Source organism: Epinephelus fuscoguttatus, linkage group LG16, assembly GCF_011397635.1.
Source record: "Epinephelus fuscoguttatus linkage group LG16, E.fuscoguttatus.final_Chr_v1".
NCBI classification, from domain to species: domain Eukaryota; kingdom Metazoa; phylum Chordata; class Actinopteri; order Perciformes; family Serranidae; genus Epinephelus; species Epinephelus fuscoguttatus.
In genome coordinates, this window is record NC_064767.1 from 6,565,731 (window position 1) to 6,582,163 (window position 16,433).

Below are 16,433 nucleotides of genomic sequence, written 5' to 3' on the forward strand. Positions count from 1 at the left end.
GTGAAGGTCTCTGATTGGATGATGAGTTAAAGACCATCGGTTAAATAGAACTGAGGCCCAATTTTCGGTTTGTTTTGGGTCCTCAGGAGACAGAAATATGAGCAGGTTTTTAACAGATCCTGTTTTTTGTCAATTTGGTAACCGATGCTCGAGACTTCTCACAGTCAGAGAAAGTATTTTAGGTTAGAACAAAGACCCACCTCGACCAGAGCTGTGCTCCACACCCGCTGGGTCAATATTATCATAACAATGCCTGTTACTTTGTGCTAACACCCATCTGCAGTCAGTTTTTGTCCCTATTAGCATTAAGTTCAAATCAAGTTTGGGACTCGCAGAGCTGCAGGTGGAAGCGACACTTACTCTGCATTTATAGAGTGAATTTATGGTGCAGCCTAAGCTACAAACTGGGATTTTAGCATTTATGTCTTTTACCATTTTTAACCGAACGCACACTTTGCTCAACTCTGCTCTGGAGCACTGCTCTGGTCCGGTTGGGCTTGTTTAAAAAATGAATCAATAAAAGCTCTGTATGATCTATAGTTAATCTATTGAATGGTAATGGTTGATGCTTCATATGGATTATAAATAGAAACTCTGATGAATGGACAAATGGATTAACAGCCAAATGTAATTAGACTGCACTCAAGTGTCAGTGAGTGAGCGAGTGAGTGAATGAGTGAGTCAGTGAGTGAGTGAGTGAGTGAGTGAAAATAAAGCATGACTGAGCAGTGTTATGGACACGAATGGTCAGGCGGATACACAAAGGAAAGTAAAGGATACTTGAATGAATGAATGACATGTACAGAATGTTAGCATAGCATTGAGAGTAAAAATGTCCTGAGGTTTTATTGGTGGAGATTTTGATGAAGCGGTTAATCTGACTGGTCCTGATGATTAAATGCTCTGAGACAGACTGGAGTCAACTGGCCTCGTTACTCTGTCACACACACACACATACACACACACACACACACACACACACACACACACACACACACACAGTTACTCAGACCTGTAATGTACATGATATCTGTATTAAACCAAAGTAAGCATCCTTTTAAACTGACCTCTGAAGCATTTAATCATGTTTTTTATTTAATTATGTCCCTGTTGTGACATTTTTTTAAATACAATACAATTCAATTAAATTTTTATATATTGAGTTCGTTATTTTTGAGTCATTTTACCTGAAGCTGCATTAATCAATAACTCTGGAGTATCTCTGCAGTTATTTGTGGCTGAAATATATCAAATATAAATAGGCAGATTTATGAGGTGACATATATTATGGCTGTACAAAAGCAAAATGCCCCCAAAAAATGAATCTGCCCTTTTTCTGAATTCATGACACAGTAATCCTGTTTATTCAGGGATACAATAATTAATGAGATAACCACATTAATTCAGAAAAATTGCAAATAGTATTTTCTTAACTGAATGCATTACCCTTCTGTGCTGCTGTGTGTCTGTCAGCTTGTTAAGAAGTAAACGGATAAAAGCATCATTAAAGCTGAAGTATGGAACTTGTGGTTCTCCCAGTCTGGCAGTGAGAGTAATTACAACACTATCGATCTGCTCCGCCCTCAGGAGGGCTCTCCTGAAGTCTTTTTGACTTCATCCTTTCTCAGAATGCCAAGTTTCAATGCACGTGCACAGGAAAGTCGCCAAGGTGACCACAATCAGCGTACTGTGAAATACAGAGAGCTTCCCTGGTGCCATAGGCTCTATCAGTGGTGTGAACTTGTTTGGCAAGTGCATGGACTTGTATATGCAAAAGTCAAAATAGTCAAAATATAAATATTGCAAAAGCTAAATATTGCAAGTTACTTATTAATGTAACTGCAGCAGAGCCTGATCACATCTTAGTTTGTTCGTGATGAGAAATTAACTGATTCCACAGCAGCTCTTGAGTTTATAGCAAATTTTAAAAAGCCAGGAGCAATCTTTATTTCTCCTTTTTTGCACTCAGCTTCAAACAATTTCAGGTAACAGAAGTCATAAACCATCATAAATATCTTCCTAATTAGTAAGCTGTTTGTGAGTGACATGTTTTACCATTCATAAGAGAAGCCCAAATGCCAAGCTTCCCTATTTAGGTAAACGTTAAAACAACCAGTCTTCTGAAAGATAAAGAATTTCTGTCACATAAACTTTTAATAGACATTGTCTTTAATTTCTACACACATACACACACTTTAGACATGTGAATCACAGAAATAAACACACAGTTTCCTGGAGCACAACATAGACTCACATGACAGACTTTTGACTTGATCTCAGGTATGTATTTTGTTGGTAATGTTGTTGCTATCATGTGTTTTTTCTCTTTTGTTTTTGCCCCTTCCATGTGTCAGGATGTTTGATTGACAGCTGTGTGTGTGCTGTTTGTATTTCAGGGTGCGCTGACCTCCACCTGCTGGACATGCTGAGTCCCATGGAGAGGAAGAGGCAGGGATACATCCACGAGCTGATCGTCACCGAGGAGAACTACGTCAACGATCTGCAGCTCGTCACAGAGGTAAACACAAAGATACATAAGTGTTCATAAATATTATATACTGTATATAGCACAGAATATTTACCAGTTGGGTAGTCTGGAAAGAAATTTACCTCTGAATATTTGCATCCCAGATTGTTCTGTCAGCCTTTCCTCTGCCACACATCACTGACATTTTTCTCTAGTAACTCTTGTGCATGTGTGTTTAGATCTTCCACAAACCTCTGTTGGAGTGCGAGCTGCTGACGGAGAAAGAGGTGGCCATGATCTTTGTCAACTGGAAGGAGCTCATCATGTGCAACATCAAGCTGCTCAAGTAAAGAGAAACAACACCTATCACTGTTACACGCTCATGCACACAGTGCGCTTTGTTTCATGTGGCAGACATTTGCATCTGACACGTTTTGCAAAGCACAAGTCAGACGTCATCGGCTTTGAAGTTATTGTAATTCTAAAAATAATATTTGCCTTGCAAAGTTTAGCTGCTTGGAACGATGCTGGAAAATAAACCTGTGCGCTGTTTTTGTTCCCTGACAGTCCAACCTGACACAGAATGGCGTATTGTTTTTAAGATTTGCATAAAAGTCAATGAGGGTTGGTTCCAAAATGTAAAGTAATATTTATAACTCCCGTATAAACAAGTTAAATACTTTTATTATACTTCTGTTTAAACCAAACTTTATCTCGAGGTGTGTTTATCACAGCCATACAGTTGAATACATCAGACCAAACCTCTCATCATGCCCCCTTCTCTTCTCCCCCTGCAGGGCTCTGAGGGTGAGGAAGAAGATGTCAGGCGATCGGATGCCGGTGAAGATGATTGGTGACATCCTGACCAACCAGCTGCCTCACATGCAGCCATACATCAGGTACTGTCTGCTTTGAAACCCCACCTTTAATCGATCAGGAAGTCAGTTCTACCTTTAAACAGCTCGAGCTTGGAGAGGATAACTTATTTTCTAAGGTTTAATGTTCTAAGGTCTAGGGCCCATTTACCCAACTGGGTGAACGTTGATGTGTCAGATATGCCACGAAGTGATGACGATGGGAATGCATGAGAGATCTGGTTAACAGTTGGAGGGCGGCACACAATCACTGATTTGCACTTTACTTTACCAAATATGGCATATATGTCTAGTTATGTCTCCATGCCGGCAACAGCGATGGCCAGAGGCATTATGTTTCCGGGTTGTCCATCCAACCAAAATGAGAAATCTCGAGAACACCTTGAAATTTGGCACAAACGTCCACTTGGACTCATGGATGACCTGATTAGAATTTGGTGGTCAAAGTTCACTGTGATCTTGTGTCCATCTCATTCTCAAGAACGCGATATCTCAAGAAGGCCTTGAGGGAGTGTCCACTTGGACTCAAGAGTGTACAGATTACAATTTGCTGGTCCAAGGTCAAAGGTCAATGTCACTGTGACCTCACAAAACATGTTTGTGGCAATAACTCAAGATTTATGTCAATTATCAACACTAATGTCCAATAGAATACAATAATGAAGTGATGACATTTTATATCTCAAAGGTCAACTTCATTATGATATTATAATATTCTGCAAAAACACTTTCTTTTTACTCAACGTCTCAGGCACAGAAGGGGAGACATTTGGTCAGATACTGAACTGGTGACACTAATCTTGATGCCCACCAAACTGTGCTGATTGTGTAGATCTTCTATGCTGATGATGTGTGTGAAGCAGCCATGTTTCCATAGACATGGATGTAAACTTTATGTACAACTTAATGGGTTCACATCATGTTCAGTTTTTTAATCTGAGGATAAATACATGAACAGCATTGAGCCATTTTTCCAGTGACCGTCTCTGTGCTGCTTTAAAGTACCTCTTAAACGGGGCGACCTCTAGCTCACCTGGTAGGGTGTGTGCCCCATATAGGGTGAATCCTTTTAAGCGGCTCTGGGTTCAGTTCTGACCCGCAGCCTTATGCTGCGTGCCATCGCTCCTCTCTCTCCCATATGTCCTGACAACACAAAGATCACATAAGTGTTCATAAATATTATATACTGTATATACCTCAGAATATTTACTGTTGGGTAACTATCTGAAAGAAATTTCTAGAATAATGTTGCATCCCAGATTGTTCTGTCAGCCTTTCCTCTGCCACACATCACTGACATTTTTCTCTAGTAAGTCTGTGCATGTGTGTCTTAGACTTACAACTATGATGATCAACTTTTGTGTTCAGATTCTGTTCGTGTCAGCTGAACGGAGCCACGCTGATTCAGCAGAAAACTGACGACAACCCTGAGATCAAAGACTTCCTGAAGGTACAAAATACACACACACACACACTGTACTTTCTGACTGAGAAACAGAGGTTAATGTTTATTTTATTACAAGACTTATTTCACAGCAGCTCCATTAGGGACTGAGGTTAATCTCCATAAGCACCAAATTATAAACTAATATTATTATAACGGTCTATTAATTAAACATTCAGAGGTGTGTTTATCACAGCAGTTGAATACATCTCTCTCTCATCATCTCTCTCTCTTCTCTCTCTCTGCAGGGCTCTGAGGGTGAGGAAGAAGATGTCAGGCGATCGGATGCCGGTGAAGATGATTGGTGACATCCTGACCAACCAGCTGCCTCACATGCAGCCATACATCAGGTACTGTCTGCTTTGAAACCCCACCTTTAATCGATCAGGAAGTCAGTTCTACCTTTAAACAGCTCGAGCTTGGAGAGGATAACTTATTTTCTAAGGTTTAATGTTCTAAGGTCTGGGGCCCATTTACCCAACTGGGTGAACGTTGATGTGTCGGATATGCTACGAAGTGATGACGATGGGAATCCATGAGAGATCTGGTTAACAGTTGGAGGGCGGCACACAATCACTGATTTGCACTTTACTTTACAAACACAAACATAGAATCTTTCAGATAAGATAAGATAGAACTTTATTTATTCCAAGGTAAATTGTAGAGCATCAGTTGCCGTAAAAAGTAGGAAGGAGTGCAAAGATGAATACAAAGCATTATTATAGTGCAAATCCAAAATGAAACAAAAGTGTTCCCAGGATGATGAACACAGTGAAAAACCTCTACAATGTACATTCAACTGAGCTACAAACAAACAGTAAATTAGAGTAATTTATGAAAAGAGTGGGGAAAAATGAGAGAAACTGTCACTGTCTGGCTGATGCTTGTGCAGCTATAGAACTGATTGTTGCAAAAAATTGGTCATTCCCTACTTTAAATTAAGTTTAAGGCAGTTACAGCCATACAACTTCTACCTGTGCCCTCTTCCTTTATCTTTCTATGTTAACTAATATGTAGGAAAATCCCAAAATATTTTAAAATTAAGAGTATAAGTGTATATTTGGTTAGTAATTTACATTAAATACTAGAAAACAAAGCTTTGGATTTATGCATGTCTGAGATTATAAAGGTAAAAGTCTGTTTTTACAGTATGTAAATGCCTTATCTTCTATAATAATTGTATTTTTTAATGTGCAAACAAATGCGTAGGTAAAATGAACACCCACACAGCCAACTAGAAAATAACTGAATGTGCCTGTGTATGATTTTCTGTTTTAGGTGAACGAGGGCGTCAGAGAGAAGGAGAACTCAGATCGTCTGGAGTGGATTCAGGCTCACGTCCAGTGTGAAGGATTGTCTGAGGTAACTGCAGCACATACACGCACGACCAAGAAGCTTTCCAGACATTGTTTGCGTTGTGTACTACTCACCAGCTACACATTTACAACACAGATATTAAACTACATGTCTGTGGTTGTCCATACACTTCAATGATAAACAAAGACCTGCAGAGCGATTAAGGGATCACCGTGGGTCAAACGATCTCACCTGACCAACTTCAACACAGTAACACATGCAATTATTACGTTACTTATTATTATTAGTATTATTATTTATGTTTAGCCTTAATCTGTACAGCAATGGTTGGGTGTATTCACATGCTCTTGGGCCTGCTCTTAACACCTAGTTTAATAGAACAATAACAACAAAATAATCAATAGAATAATAATAATAATAATAATACATTTTATTTAAGGGCGCCTTTCATGGCACTCAAGGTCACCTTACAAAAGTACAGAAGTGCATAAAAACAGGGATAAAAACAAACAATAAAATACAATGGACAGTGCAAGGATCAGACGGAGTATGAGAGTTTGAACAGATGGGTTTTCAGTCTGGTTTTAAAGAGGGGTAAGGAGTCCGTGTTGCGGAGGTCAGGGGGGAGGGAGTTCCAAAACTGGGGAGCCGAGCGGCTGAATGCTCGGCCCCCCATGGTGACAAGGCGAGCAGAGGGGACAGAGAGATGGATGGAGGAAGAGGATCGGAGGGTACGGGTAGGTACAGAGATATTAATGAGATCAGAGAGGTATGGAGGGGCAAGACTGTGGATGGCTCTGTATGTATGGAGTAGGATTTTGTATTGAATGCGGTATGTGATGGGGAGCCAGTGGAGCTGCTGCAGGATGGGTGTGATGTGGTGAGTGGATGGTGTTCTTGAAATGATGCAGAGCTGCTGAATTCTGTACCAGTTGAAGTTTATGGAGGGTTTTCTGGGAGGCCAAACAGAAGGGAATTACAATAGTCAAGTCTGGAGGTACACTAAACTGTGAACCAGAATGGCAGTGGTGTGAGGGGTGAGAGAGGGGCGGAGGCGGTTGATGTTTCGAAGGTGGAAGTAGGCAGACCGGGTTATGTTGTTAATGTGTGCTGTGAAGGAGAGTGTGCTGTCGAGGATGACACCCAGACTCTTTACCTGAGGGGAAGGGGAGATGGAGGAGTGGTCGAATGGAATGGTGAAGTTATTGGATTTATTGAGAGTGGATTTAGAGCCAATTATTAACATTTCTGTTTTGTCACTGTTTAATTTGAGGAAATTGAATGTGAACCAGGACTTTATTTCAAGGAGACAGTTGGTGAGGGAGGAAGGTGGGAGGATGGAGTCCGGTTTGGAGGAGATGTAGAGCTGGGTGTCATCCGTAGCAGTGGAACTGTATATTGTGCTTACGGAGGATGTGACCAAGTGGGAGGATGTAAATGATGAAGAGCAGGGGCCCCAGGACTGAGCCCTGGGCACACCTGTGGTGACTGGGAGGGTGTGTGAATGATTTGAGCTGAATGAACTTAAATACTAGGCCAGAGAGGTATGATTTAAACCAGGTGAGGGGGGTGTGGGTGATGCCAATAGTGCAAAGTCTGTCCAGGAGGATGGTGTGGGAGATGGTGTCAAAGGCCACACTCAGATCAAGCAGGATGAGTATAGATAAAAGACCAGAATCAGCAGCAAGGAGATCATTGGTGTTTTTATGATTTTGGGCTGTTTTAGTGGAGGAGAGGGGACGGAAACCAGATTGAAATTGTTCGTATAGATCGTTGTGGAGCAGATGAGAGTGAAGTTGATTGGCAACAGTTTTTTCAAGGATTTTGGAAAGAAAAGGAAGATTAGAGATAGGACGGAGGTTATTGAGGTTGTTGGGGTCAGCACCAGGTTTTTTGAGTGTGGGAGTGACAGCAGCTGTTTTAAGGGGTGAGGGGACAATACCAGTGGTGAGGGAAGAGTGGGTTATGTGTGTGATGAGAGGGGCCAGAGAAGAAGCAGCAGCTTTAACAAGAGCCGTTGGAAGGGGGTCCAGTTGACAGGTGGAGGTTTTGGATTTTTTGATGAGATCAGCAATTTCAGAGACAGAGGGCAGGGTGAATACTGAGTGACTGAGAAGGGGGAACAGCAGGTAGAAAGGAGGGAATGGTAGCGGGAATGGCGGGAAGAAGTTGCTGATGGATGTTTGTCAATGTGTCACTCTTGATTCTGGTATCATCATGTTTGACATTTTATGAACCAAATGATTCATATAAAATAAATAAATAAATAAATAACCAACTTGTCCCTCTTTGTCCTTCAGCAACTGGTGTTTAACTCCGTCACCAACTGTCTGGGTCCCAGGAAGTTCCTCCACAGTGGGAAGTTGTTTAAAGCCAAGAGCAGCAAGGAGCTCTACGGCTTCTTGTTCAATGACTTCCTGCTGCTGACACAGGTGATTTCATGCTGCTTCATACACACACTTCACCATATTTCAGAGGGAATATTGTAGTTTTTACTCCACTACATTTATGTTACAGCTTACTTTCTAGATAAAGAATTTTAAAAGATTTTAGAAGTCTGATTTTTCTCTGTCATCATGTGAATGGGGCCATACCAAAAGTTTGAAGTACAGAAGTACTTCACTGTACGTAATATATAGTAGAAACTATAAAACTATTTTTAGATTGTTGAATGGAATATTTCTTCCACCCCTGGTGACTGTTTTCTAAGCACAGTCTAATCGTCACTGAAACCTTTTACCTCTCTCTAAACCCATCTTTCTCTTTGTCCCCTCTCACAGGTGACCAAACCTCTGGGCTCGTCAGGCTCGGACAAAGTCTTCTCCTCGAAAACACACCTGCAGTACCGCATGTACAAGACGGTAAGACGACAAGCACACTCATTCACAGATGTATGTTCACGCGCTCTGCTTCTGTTTGATCAGGCTCATCAACAGGTCCTTAACTCCTGAAGTAAATATGTTGATTTTTTTTATCTGTTGTGGTAAATTGCTGAAACTTTGGATACCTGCAGATATTTGTACCATGTTTAAAGTGAAGTATAATTTATTTAGAGTTGACGAACCTGCCTTAAATGTATCTGTACACTTACTCACGATAACTGAACTTTTCTTGTCTCTTTCAGCCAATCTTTCTAAATGAAGTGTTAGTGAAGCTGCCAACAGACCCGTCAGGAGATGAACCTCTGTTCCACATCTCTCACATAGACAGAGTTTACACACTCAGAGCCGAGAGTATCAATGAAAGGTAATATGTACGCATGAACAGACACGTGCAGTACATGAGGGATGCAATTGGGGTTTTTTACAACCTGTCTTATTTTGTTGTTTTTGCTGTCATTCCTGTCATTTGTGATGATATTTTACACACTGCTGCTGAGGTCTTGAATTTATCTGCTTTATTTAAAATGTCTGCAGTCACTTTAAAAAGCATGTATCTTTGTTTGTGTGTGTTTATGCAGGACGGCGTGGGTTCAGAAAATCAAGGCAGCTTCAGAGCTCTTCATTGAGACAGAGAAGAAGAAGAGAGAGAAGGCGTATTTAGGTATCTCTCCTTATTATTTTACTCCATCCTGAATGTTTTGTTTGTATAAAACATTTAAATAGTCAAACTGAAATGAATTTCTCTTTGTCTCAGTGCGTTCTCAGAGGGCTACAGGTATCGGTAGACTGATGGTCAACATTGTGGAAGGCATTGAGCTAAAACCCTGTCGCTCCCATGGTACGTTCACACTCCTTTTACTGAAGTTTGAAAGAGAGAAAAGGCTCATGTTTCTCCTGCTAAACCAAAAAATGCTTATTAATGCTGTGAGCACCCAGTAAAACCCTTTACTTAGCCTGGGGCCAGTGATGCTCATTATTATTATAATGTTGGATGTAAAATGCTACATTTACCATAAATATACAGTCAATATACCCAAATGTCACCCATAATATAACATACAGTAAATTCTGTTGAGGAAACAAGAGTGTCTTAACCTGAGACTTCCTATTTAAATCATTTAACTTGTCTGTTTGTGGTTGACTGGTAAAAGAAACAGAGATGTTATACATGTACATACACTATATATAAATATCTTCTTGTCTTTATTTGCAGGAAAAAGTAACCCATACTGTGAGGTAACCATGGGTTCACAGTGCCATATCACAAAAACATTACAGGTATGACTGTCGTTACAACATTTACCATCCATTTATCATTTCTGTTTTTATTTTGTGTTGTTATTGTTTGTATATAGTGCTCATAATATTCTCTCATGTCATTTCATTCCTTTTTCTCACACATTTGTGCAGCACTGATACATTTGTCACTTACTTTTAGACACAATCCTCATTTTAATAAATGTATGAAGTGCTATATTTTTCTTATATCATATATTATATATATTATTATATTCTTATATATTCTTCTTTAAGCCTATTTCATCTTTATTATTAGCTATTTTATTTTGATTTTTATCCATTTATCCTTATATTTATATTTTTTATCCATTTTATTGTTAGCTATTTTATTTATATTTTTATCCATTTATCTTTATCTTTATATTTATTTATATTTATCCATATTATTTTCATTTTCTCTTATTTTATCTTTTTTGCCTATTTCATCTTTATTTTGTATCTAGTCTTTATTTAATGTTTTTATTTTTATATTTTATCTCATTTTATTCCTGTTGCAACTTTATAATTTGAAAATATCTTAAGTATTTGTATCAGATCATTCATTTTGCTGCTGTTCTCTCTCTCTCGGCGTAGGACACATTAAATCCGAAGTGGAACTCCAATTGTCAGTTTTTTATAAAGGACCTGGAACAGGACGTCCTCTGTGTCACTGTGTTTGAACGAGACCAGTTCTCGCCTGACGGTCAGTCATAATCACACACTGCCTTTTAAAAGATGTTCTCCAGGAGAGATAAATGGCTTTATTTTACAATTCCATCACACACTCTGTCTTCAACTTTCTCCCCCTCCAGACTTCCTGGGCAGGACAGAGATCCGGTTGGCTGAAATAAAGAAGGACCAGGGCTCTAAAGGACCAATCACGAAGCGGTTGCTACTCCATGAGGTTCCCACGGGAGAGATCGTTGTCAGGCTGGACCTCCAGCTGTTTGAGGAACCGTAAAATACCTGGACAGGATCATACTGGACTGGACTGGACCGGACAGGAACCAAAAGATATGATGTGGACCTCACAGCTGGGCTGGATTAGACTGGACTGGAAGACTGGATTCTCTTAGTTTGGTCTGGTTCAATTTCTTCCAGGCTGTGTATGTTTAAGGAGATTGGCACATTTAGCTGAGGGAAAGTATCAGTGTACACACTTTACTTTTTAAATTGAAAGGAAAAACACTGAATATTTAGTTAATTAGAAACAGCAAGGCCCCGAATCCCAGACCTCTAGGGACCCCAGATTCACATTTGCTTTTTGGTAATTTGATTAATCTCTTCATCTATTATACAATATACACTGGGTCCTGCTTTATTTCACCAACTTGGAGCACTGTTCTGTGTCACAATTGAGTTGTAACTCTTGATTGCTTTAGTGTATATTGTGCAATTTACCACAAATTTACTGATAAACAGATAATCTTGGCTGGTTGGTCTCTCTGGGACCCCCAACAGGTTGATCCAGCCTTTAGAGTGCGTCACAATAATTTGTGAAAAGAACAAAACATTGCAGCTAGCCTCGCTGCTGCGTTTGATTATTTAATTAGACTGGTTTTGTAGAAATCTTAATCATCTTATTTGCAAAGTATCACAGGCATTTAAAACAATGCTGCAGTCTGAATGCAGACAGCATGGGGCGATGGGACAAATTGTCCATTTTAAGTACAAAACTATTAAAAAATCCTTGCAGCTTTAGTGGTTTTGCACCACATTTGTTTGAGTCGAGACAGTAAGTAAAGAGCTTATTATCTCAATTTCAGACTACATATCAGCTTTCTGAAATCAGTATTGTACCTAGAACTGGAGGTCTGCAGTTTCTTCACATCTTAAATGTCTTAAGTACATCTGCCCGTCCTAAATTTAGTCAAACTGGTCTTAAAAATGTAGCTGTTTTCTAGTTAGAAATTGTACCAGTTAAGCACTGTACTGTGACAGAAGAACAAGCTGTTCTCATAATGGACTCCACGGAAAATCCAAGTGTCTGTTTTTATTCCAGTCCAGTCCAGTCTCCGTCTGTCCTCCTTCAGTCTGGTCCAGTCCAGTATTTAGTCCAATCTGGTTCACTTTGATTTTAATCCAGTCCAGTCCTCTTGGAGATCGGCCGGGTCTTTACAGTTTTCTCTTCCACTGCTTCATCAGACAGTCTGACAGACGCTCCAGTGACAATCCCAGCCCTCCTTCTGAGTCCCAACAAACCCCTGTGTGTGTTTGTGTGTGCGAGCGTGTGTCCATGAGTGAGTGTGTGAGCGACAGACGGCTGGTGTGAATGACTGTGTGAGTGTCAAGGTGGACAGGCTAATTAAAGGTACGGCTCATTGTACATTTTTATTTTGTTATTTTTTATGTCAAGTCTTACATCTCTGTCAGAGTGTTTTGATCATCTCTTCAGACTCTCAGCTGCGAGGGGACTGCATGTAAAGGGACCTTGCTATTTTGAATTCTAGTGTGTTTTGACCTTCACTGAACACTTGCCACGATATCACAGAAAAAGCTAAATATGTACAGGTTTAATGAGAAATGCTAATGATGCTAATAAGCTGAAATTTATAGAAAGATTTTACCCCATTATATGACAAGTGTCCAGTGTAAATTATATCAAGATGTCCCTTTCACATGTATCAGTTATGACGATGCTGATGATGATATGGCTGAATGAGAGGCACACGGGGAACAGGTGCGACAGCTAATTTAAGCTGAGGTACTGTAAAGAAGAATGTCTTAATTTCCTTGTTTCTGTGATGCACACGGGGGTCGTAGTTTTAGGTGATTCTTGTCAAACCTCTGTTGTTATGTTGCTGCTGTGTGGAGCTGTCACAGTGGCCGTCACTATGCAGGGGAGGACAAACCCTGAAAGAGTCGCGGGGCCCAGAGCTGGATAGGGGCCCCAAGAACATGCTAGGTACTACAGACACGTATTTTATAGGTACAGCCTTTTAGACCATTTCCACACTCTAACCCTGAGGAAGCTCAGTGTAAAACAAAATAATTTTACTGTGCGTCGGCACTCCCAGCACTTTTAAAACACAAACACTGTTGCGGATATTAGAGCAGAGCAGGATACGACTGACCAGTGTTACACAGTGGCCATTTTGAATAGTCAAAGAAGGAAACTAGATAAAACTTAACATATAAAATTGTTCATGAATATACTGTATGTTTCTTTTATTTAATGGTTCAGTAGTCTAAGCACTGTACTTGTAAGCAAACATTACGCAAATAAAGGGAAGTAGTGTATTTGTTGGGGACTATTTTCAGCAGCAGATTGATTCACATTTGGTGTTCTAGTGAGTATTTGGGGCAGGCGGTGTATGACTGTTTACACTTGGTTTTAAAATGTGTCTTGGGCAGTCAGATCACAAATGCACAGTGCGGGATGCAACTGTAAACCGCAGACTAAAAATTTTGGACGTAGCTACTATTATGTCATCCATTGGTTTATGGACTCCCGATTTGAAGCTTCAAGTTCGGCATTACGGATGTCACCATTTTGTTTTTTTGGAGCCAGAAGTGACCACATTTAGGCAAGAAGCTGGGGCAGTGGTGGAGCGAGGGATGGCGCCCTGAGCAGCTGCTCAGTTTGCTTATGCGCCAGGCCGGCTCTGTCGGCAGGATTGAAATCTCCACACAAGTGGAGATGCTTGAAAAAGACACAGATGTGAACAGCGATGTGTGACAGCTGTCCAGGTGTGTTCAGATAATAGACACACATTTTAAAACCGAGTGTAAACAGGGTCTATGCTGAATTGAGTCAAAATAAACCACAGTATGTGTTCATGGTAATGAAGGAGTATGTCACAGAGTGGTCATCGAGTTTCTGGACAACAGTGGATAGAAATAAGATATATACACAGACATATTAGTAGAATCAAGGAAAAATAGCACATCATCAGCCTCATCCTTTAAAGCTTTTTTATTTTTGCTTTAGTACATTAAACTTAAGGTAACCAATTATGAGAATAGAAGCTATAATGGCTGCTTAAAAGCAGCAAGGACATTGGCTAGCTAGAGAGCTATTTAAAAAAAACTTCTGGTGCCTTTACATGGGGCTGTGTCAGCTTGTTCATGAGAAGGTGCCAAATAAAAGGCTGCACAAGTTGTGATAAAAGCTGACATGTCTTTAAAAAATAGTGTAGTGGAATTGTCACCTGTCATGTTCTTGTTCTTTTACAAAAGGGCAGCAAAGATGAGGCATCAACAAATTTAACCTCTTAATTTTGAAGCATATCATTCACTTGATTTCCTTTGATGAAAACACAACTCAGGAGTTACTTTGAAGGCAGCGTTAATCTTTCCCACCATGAGTATTCAAAATGGCCGCTGCATTAGATAACATTGCCAGTGCATTTGTTAAGCAGAGCTGTAATTCGTTAGTTAGCTAGCTACTTGGCCAGTTAGTGAACTTAGTTAGTCATTTCAATTGTATGCCAAGGTTACTGAATTACCACTGAGACAACCAATAGTTACCTTAGTGACCAGCCACTGTCCAATCAGAAGTCAGCGAGGCTCAGCCAGTGGCAGCAGCTCGACTGTGGAGGAAGAATGTTTGTGTTTCCCCAGACTGATGATGATGATGATTAGGAATGATGATGAATTTGTCTTACATCCCTGTCAACCCCCTCCCCTTCCTCCTCTCCACACTGTACTGAAACTAATCCAGTTTGAACCCGTTCTTACTGTCGACCTTCCAGGTTGTGTATAATACTACTGCTATCTGAGAGTTAATATATGAGTGCTACGGGGGGCGATAGAGACAGCCTGCTGTTAATTATCACTGTAGAAGATGATGTACGTTGTTGTCTTTCAATGTTCAGAATAAACTTCAGTTGGACCAAGACTGCAGCGTTTGATATTGTCCTTCATATGAAACATATTTAAGAAGGAGACTTCTCTTATTCTCAGGTTGAATTTCATGAAATCTTGTCCACATGCCAAACAAGTTGCAAACCACTGGGCCACACATGAAAAAGCATTCAAGCTTTCTAAAGCTTTTTATTGTTTTTCTTCACATGATAACATATTTATGAGTGATTGGGTTTGCATATATTTTTGCACAACTTAAAATCAAGCAACAGGCATCCAAATAAAAAAAAAGATCAACATATCAAAAATATTTTTAAGAAAAACAATTAACAGAAGTGGTTTTTTGACATGTTCTGCAAGACTTTGAGCAAGATGAAAGTAGAACTGAATGATTCAAAAGAGATCTTTACCTTGGCTATGACATGTTTGTTAATATGAAGATCAGCTGACCTGACTGTCTGACTGATTAGAGGGTGGGAATGATTATGATAAAGAAAGATTTAAAGCAAACATTTTCTCATTGCAGGACATGCTCAGCCCCTCATCATTTCACTTCAGCCTGATGACATTTAAGTTATTCAGCAGTTCAGCTCTGCTTGTTTTGCTTTGTTGTGACTTTGTATGTTTTAACATTGCAAAAGCAACAAATGACCCATTCAACATTTGTATGTAGGGCCCATCAGGGTGGTAAATGGGCTGAAAAAATGGGCCCCCAATGGGACTGTTCACGGGTTCCACATAACCCCATGCCAAATGTCCACATGGGTGAGTCATGCTCGTGCTGCGTGGGCACCAACAGGATATGGATCCAAAATAGGCATCTTATCTAGGGCGCACTTGGATAACCCACCCATGTGGGCAATTGGCATGGGGCCAATATGGAACCCATGGACAATCCCACTGGGGGCCCACATGGGACACACATACAAATGTTGGCTGGGAGGCAGGGAGAAGTGAGAGATGTGAAGCCTGTGGGCCACATGGCTTAAAAAGGAGACTCACAAAGTTTGCATTAAGCTACAGCAGCTTGGGTTTGCACTGTGAACTGAGAAAGTGCCACGCAATAAGTATTAGGCCTGTAACATAGCCTACTCCTGTTCCAAACCTCTCAGTTCAGTTTGGGAACAGTCCTTCCTATCAGCATGGACTCAAATGTGAGGAAGTGTAACTGCTCTGGCTCTGTGGTGCTGGCACATGCAGTGAAAGGGGGGGCGTTGTCTTTATTGTAGCAAATGTGCATCAAGTCAGACAGTTTTAGGCATTAAAAAAACCGGAATGAGGCCAATGTGTCCTTCAAAATAAAAGCGGCTTCACTGGCGTCACTATATTGACAACGTACTGATCTACAGTTGTGGAGAGTTAGT

The 16,433-nt window shown here is 40.3% G+C and overlaps 2 protein-coding genes across 2 annotated transcripts in view; both read left to right on the forward strand.

Annotated features, from left to right (window-relative positions):
* The window catches only part of itsn1 (intersectin 1 (SH3 domain protein)), a 42,549-nt gene extending 37,224 nt beyond the window's left edge, over positions 1–5,325 (forward strand). Inside the window, exons 32-35 of the mRNA XM_049600998.1 lie at positions 2,397–2,518; positions 2,707–2,813; positions 5,035–5,136; positions 5,247–5,325. Coding sequence (XP_049456955.1) covers positions 2,397–2,518; positions 2,707–2,813; positions 5,035–5,136; positions 5,247–5,325 — 410 coding nt within the window. The remainder of the gene's footprint in view (positions 1–2,396; positions 2,519–2,706; positions 2,814–5,034; positions 5,137–5,246) is intronic.
* Positions 5,326–5,897: 572 nt separating this feature from the next.
* Positions 5,898–15,096, forward strand: LOC125903835 (intersectin-1-like). Its single transcript, XM_049600999.1, has 10 exons — positions 5,898–5,915; positions 6,065–6,148; positions 8,404–8,535; positions 8,884–8,964; positions 9,228–9,349; positions 9,564–9,646; positions 9,740–9,823; positions 10,199–10,263; positions 10,858–10,966; positions 11,076–15,096. Exons 1-10 carry the CDS (start codon positions 5,898–5,900, stop codon positions 11,222–11,224), a joined length of 927 nt encoding a protein of 308 aa, XP_049456956.1. The 3' UTR covers positions 11,225–15,096.
* The last annotated feature ends 1,337 nt before the right edge of the window (positions 15,097–16,433 follow it).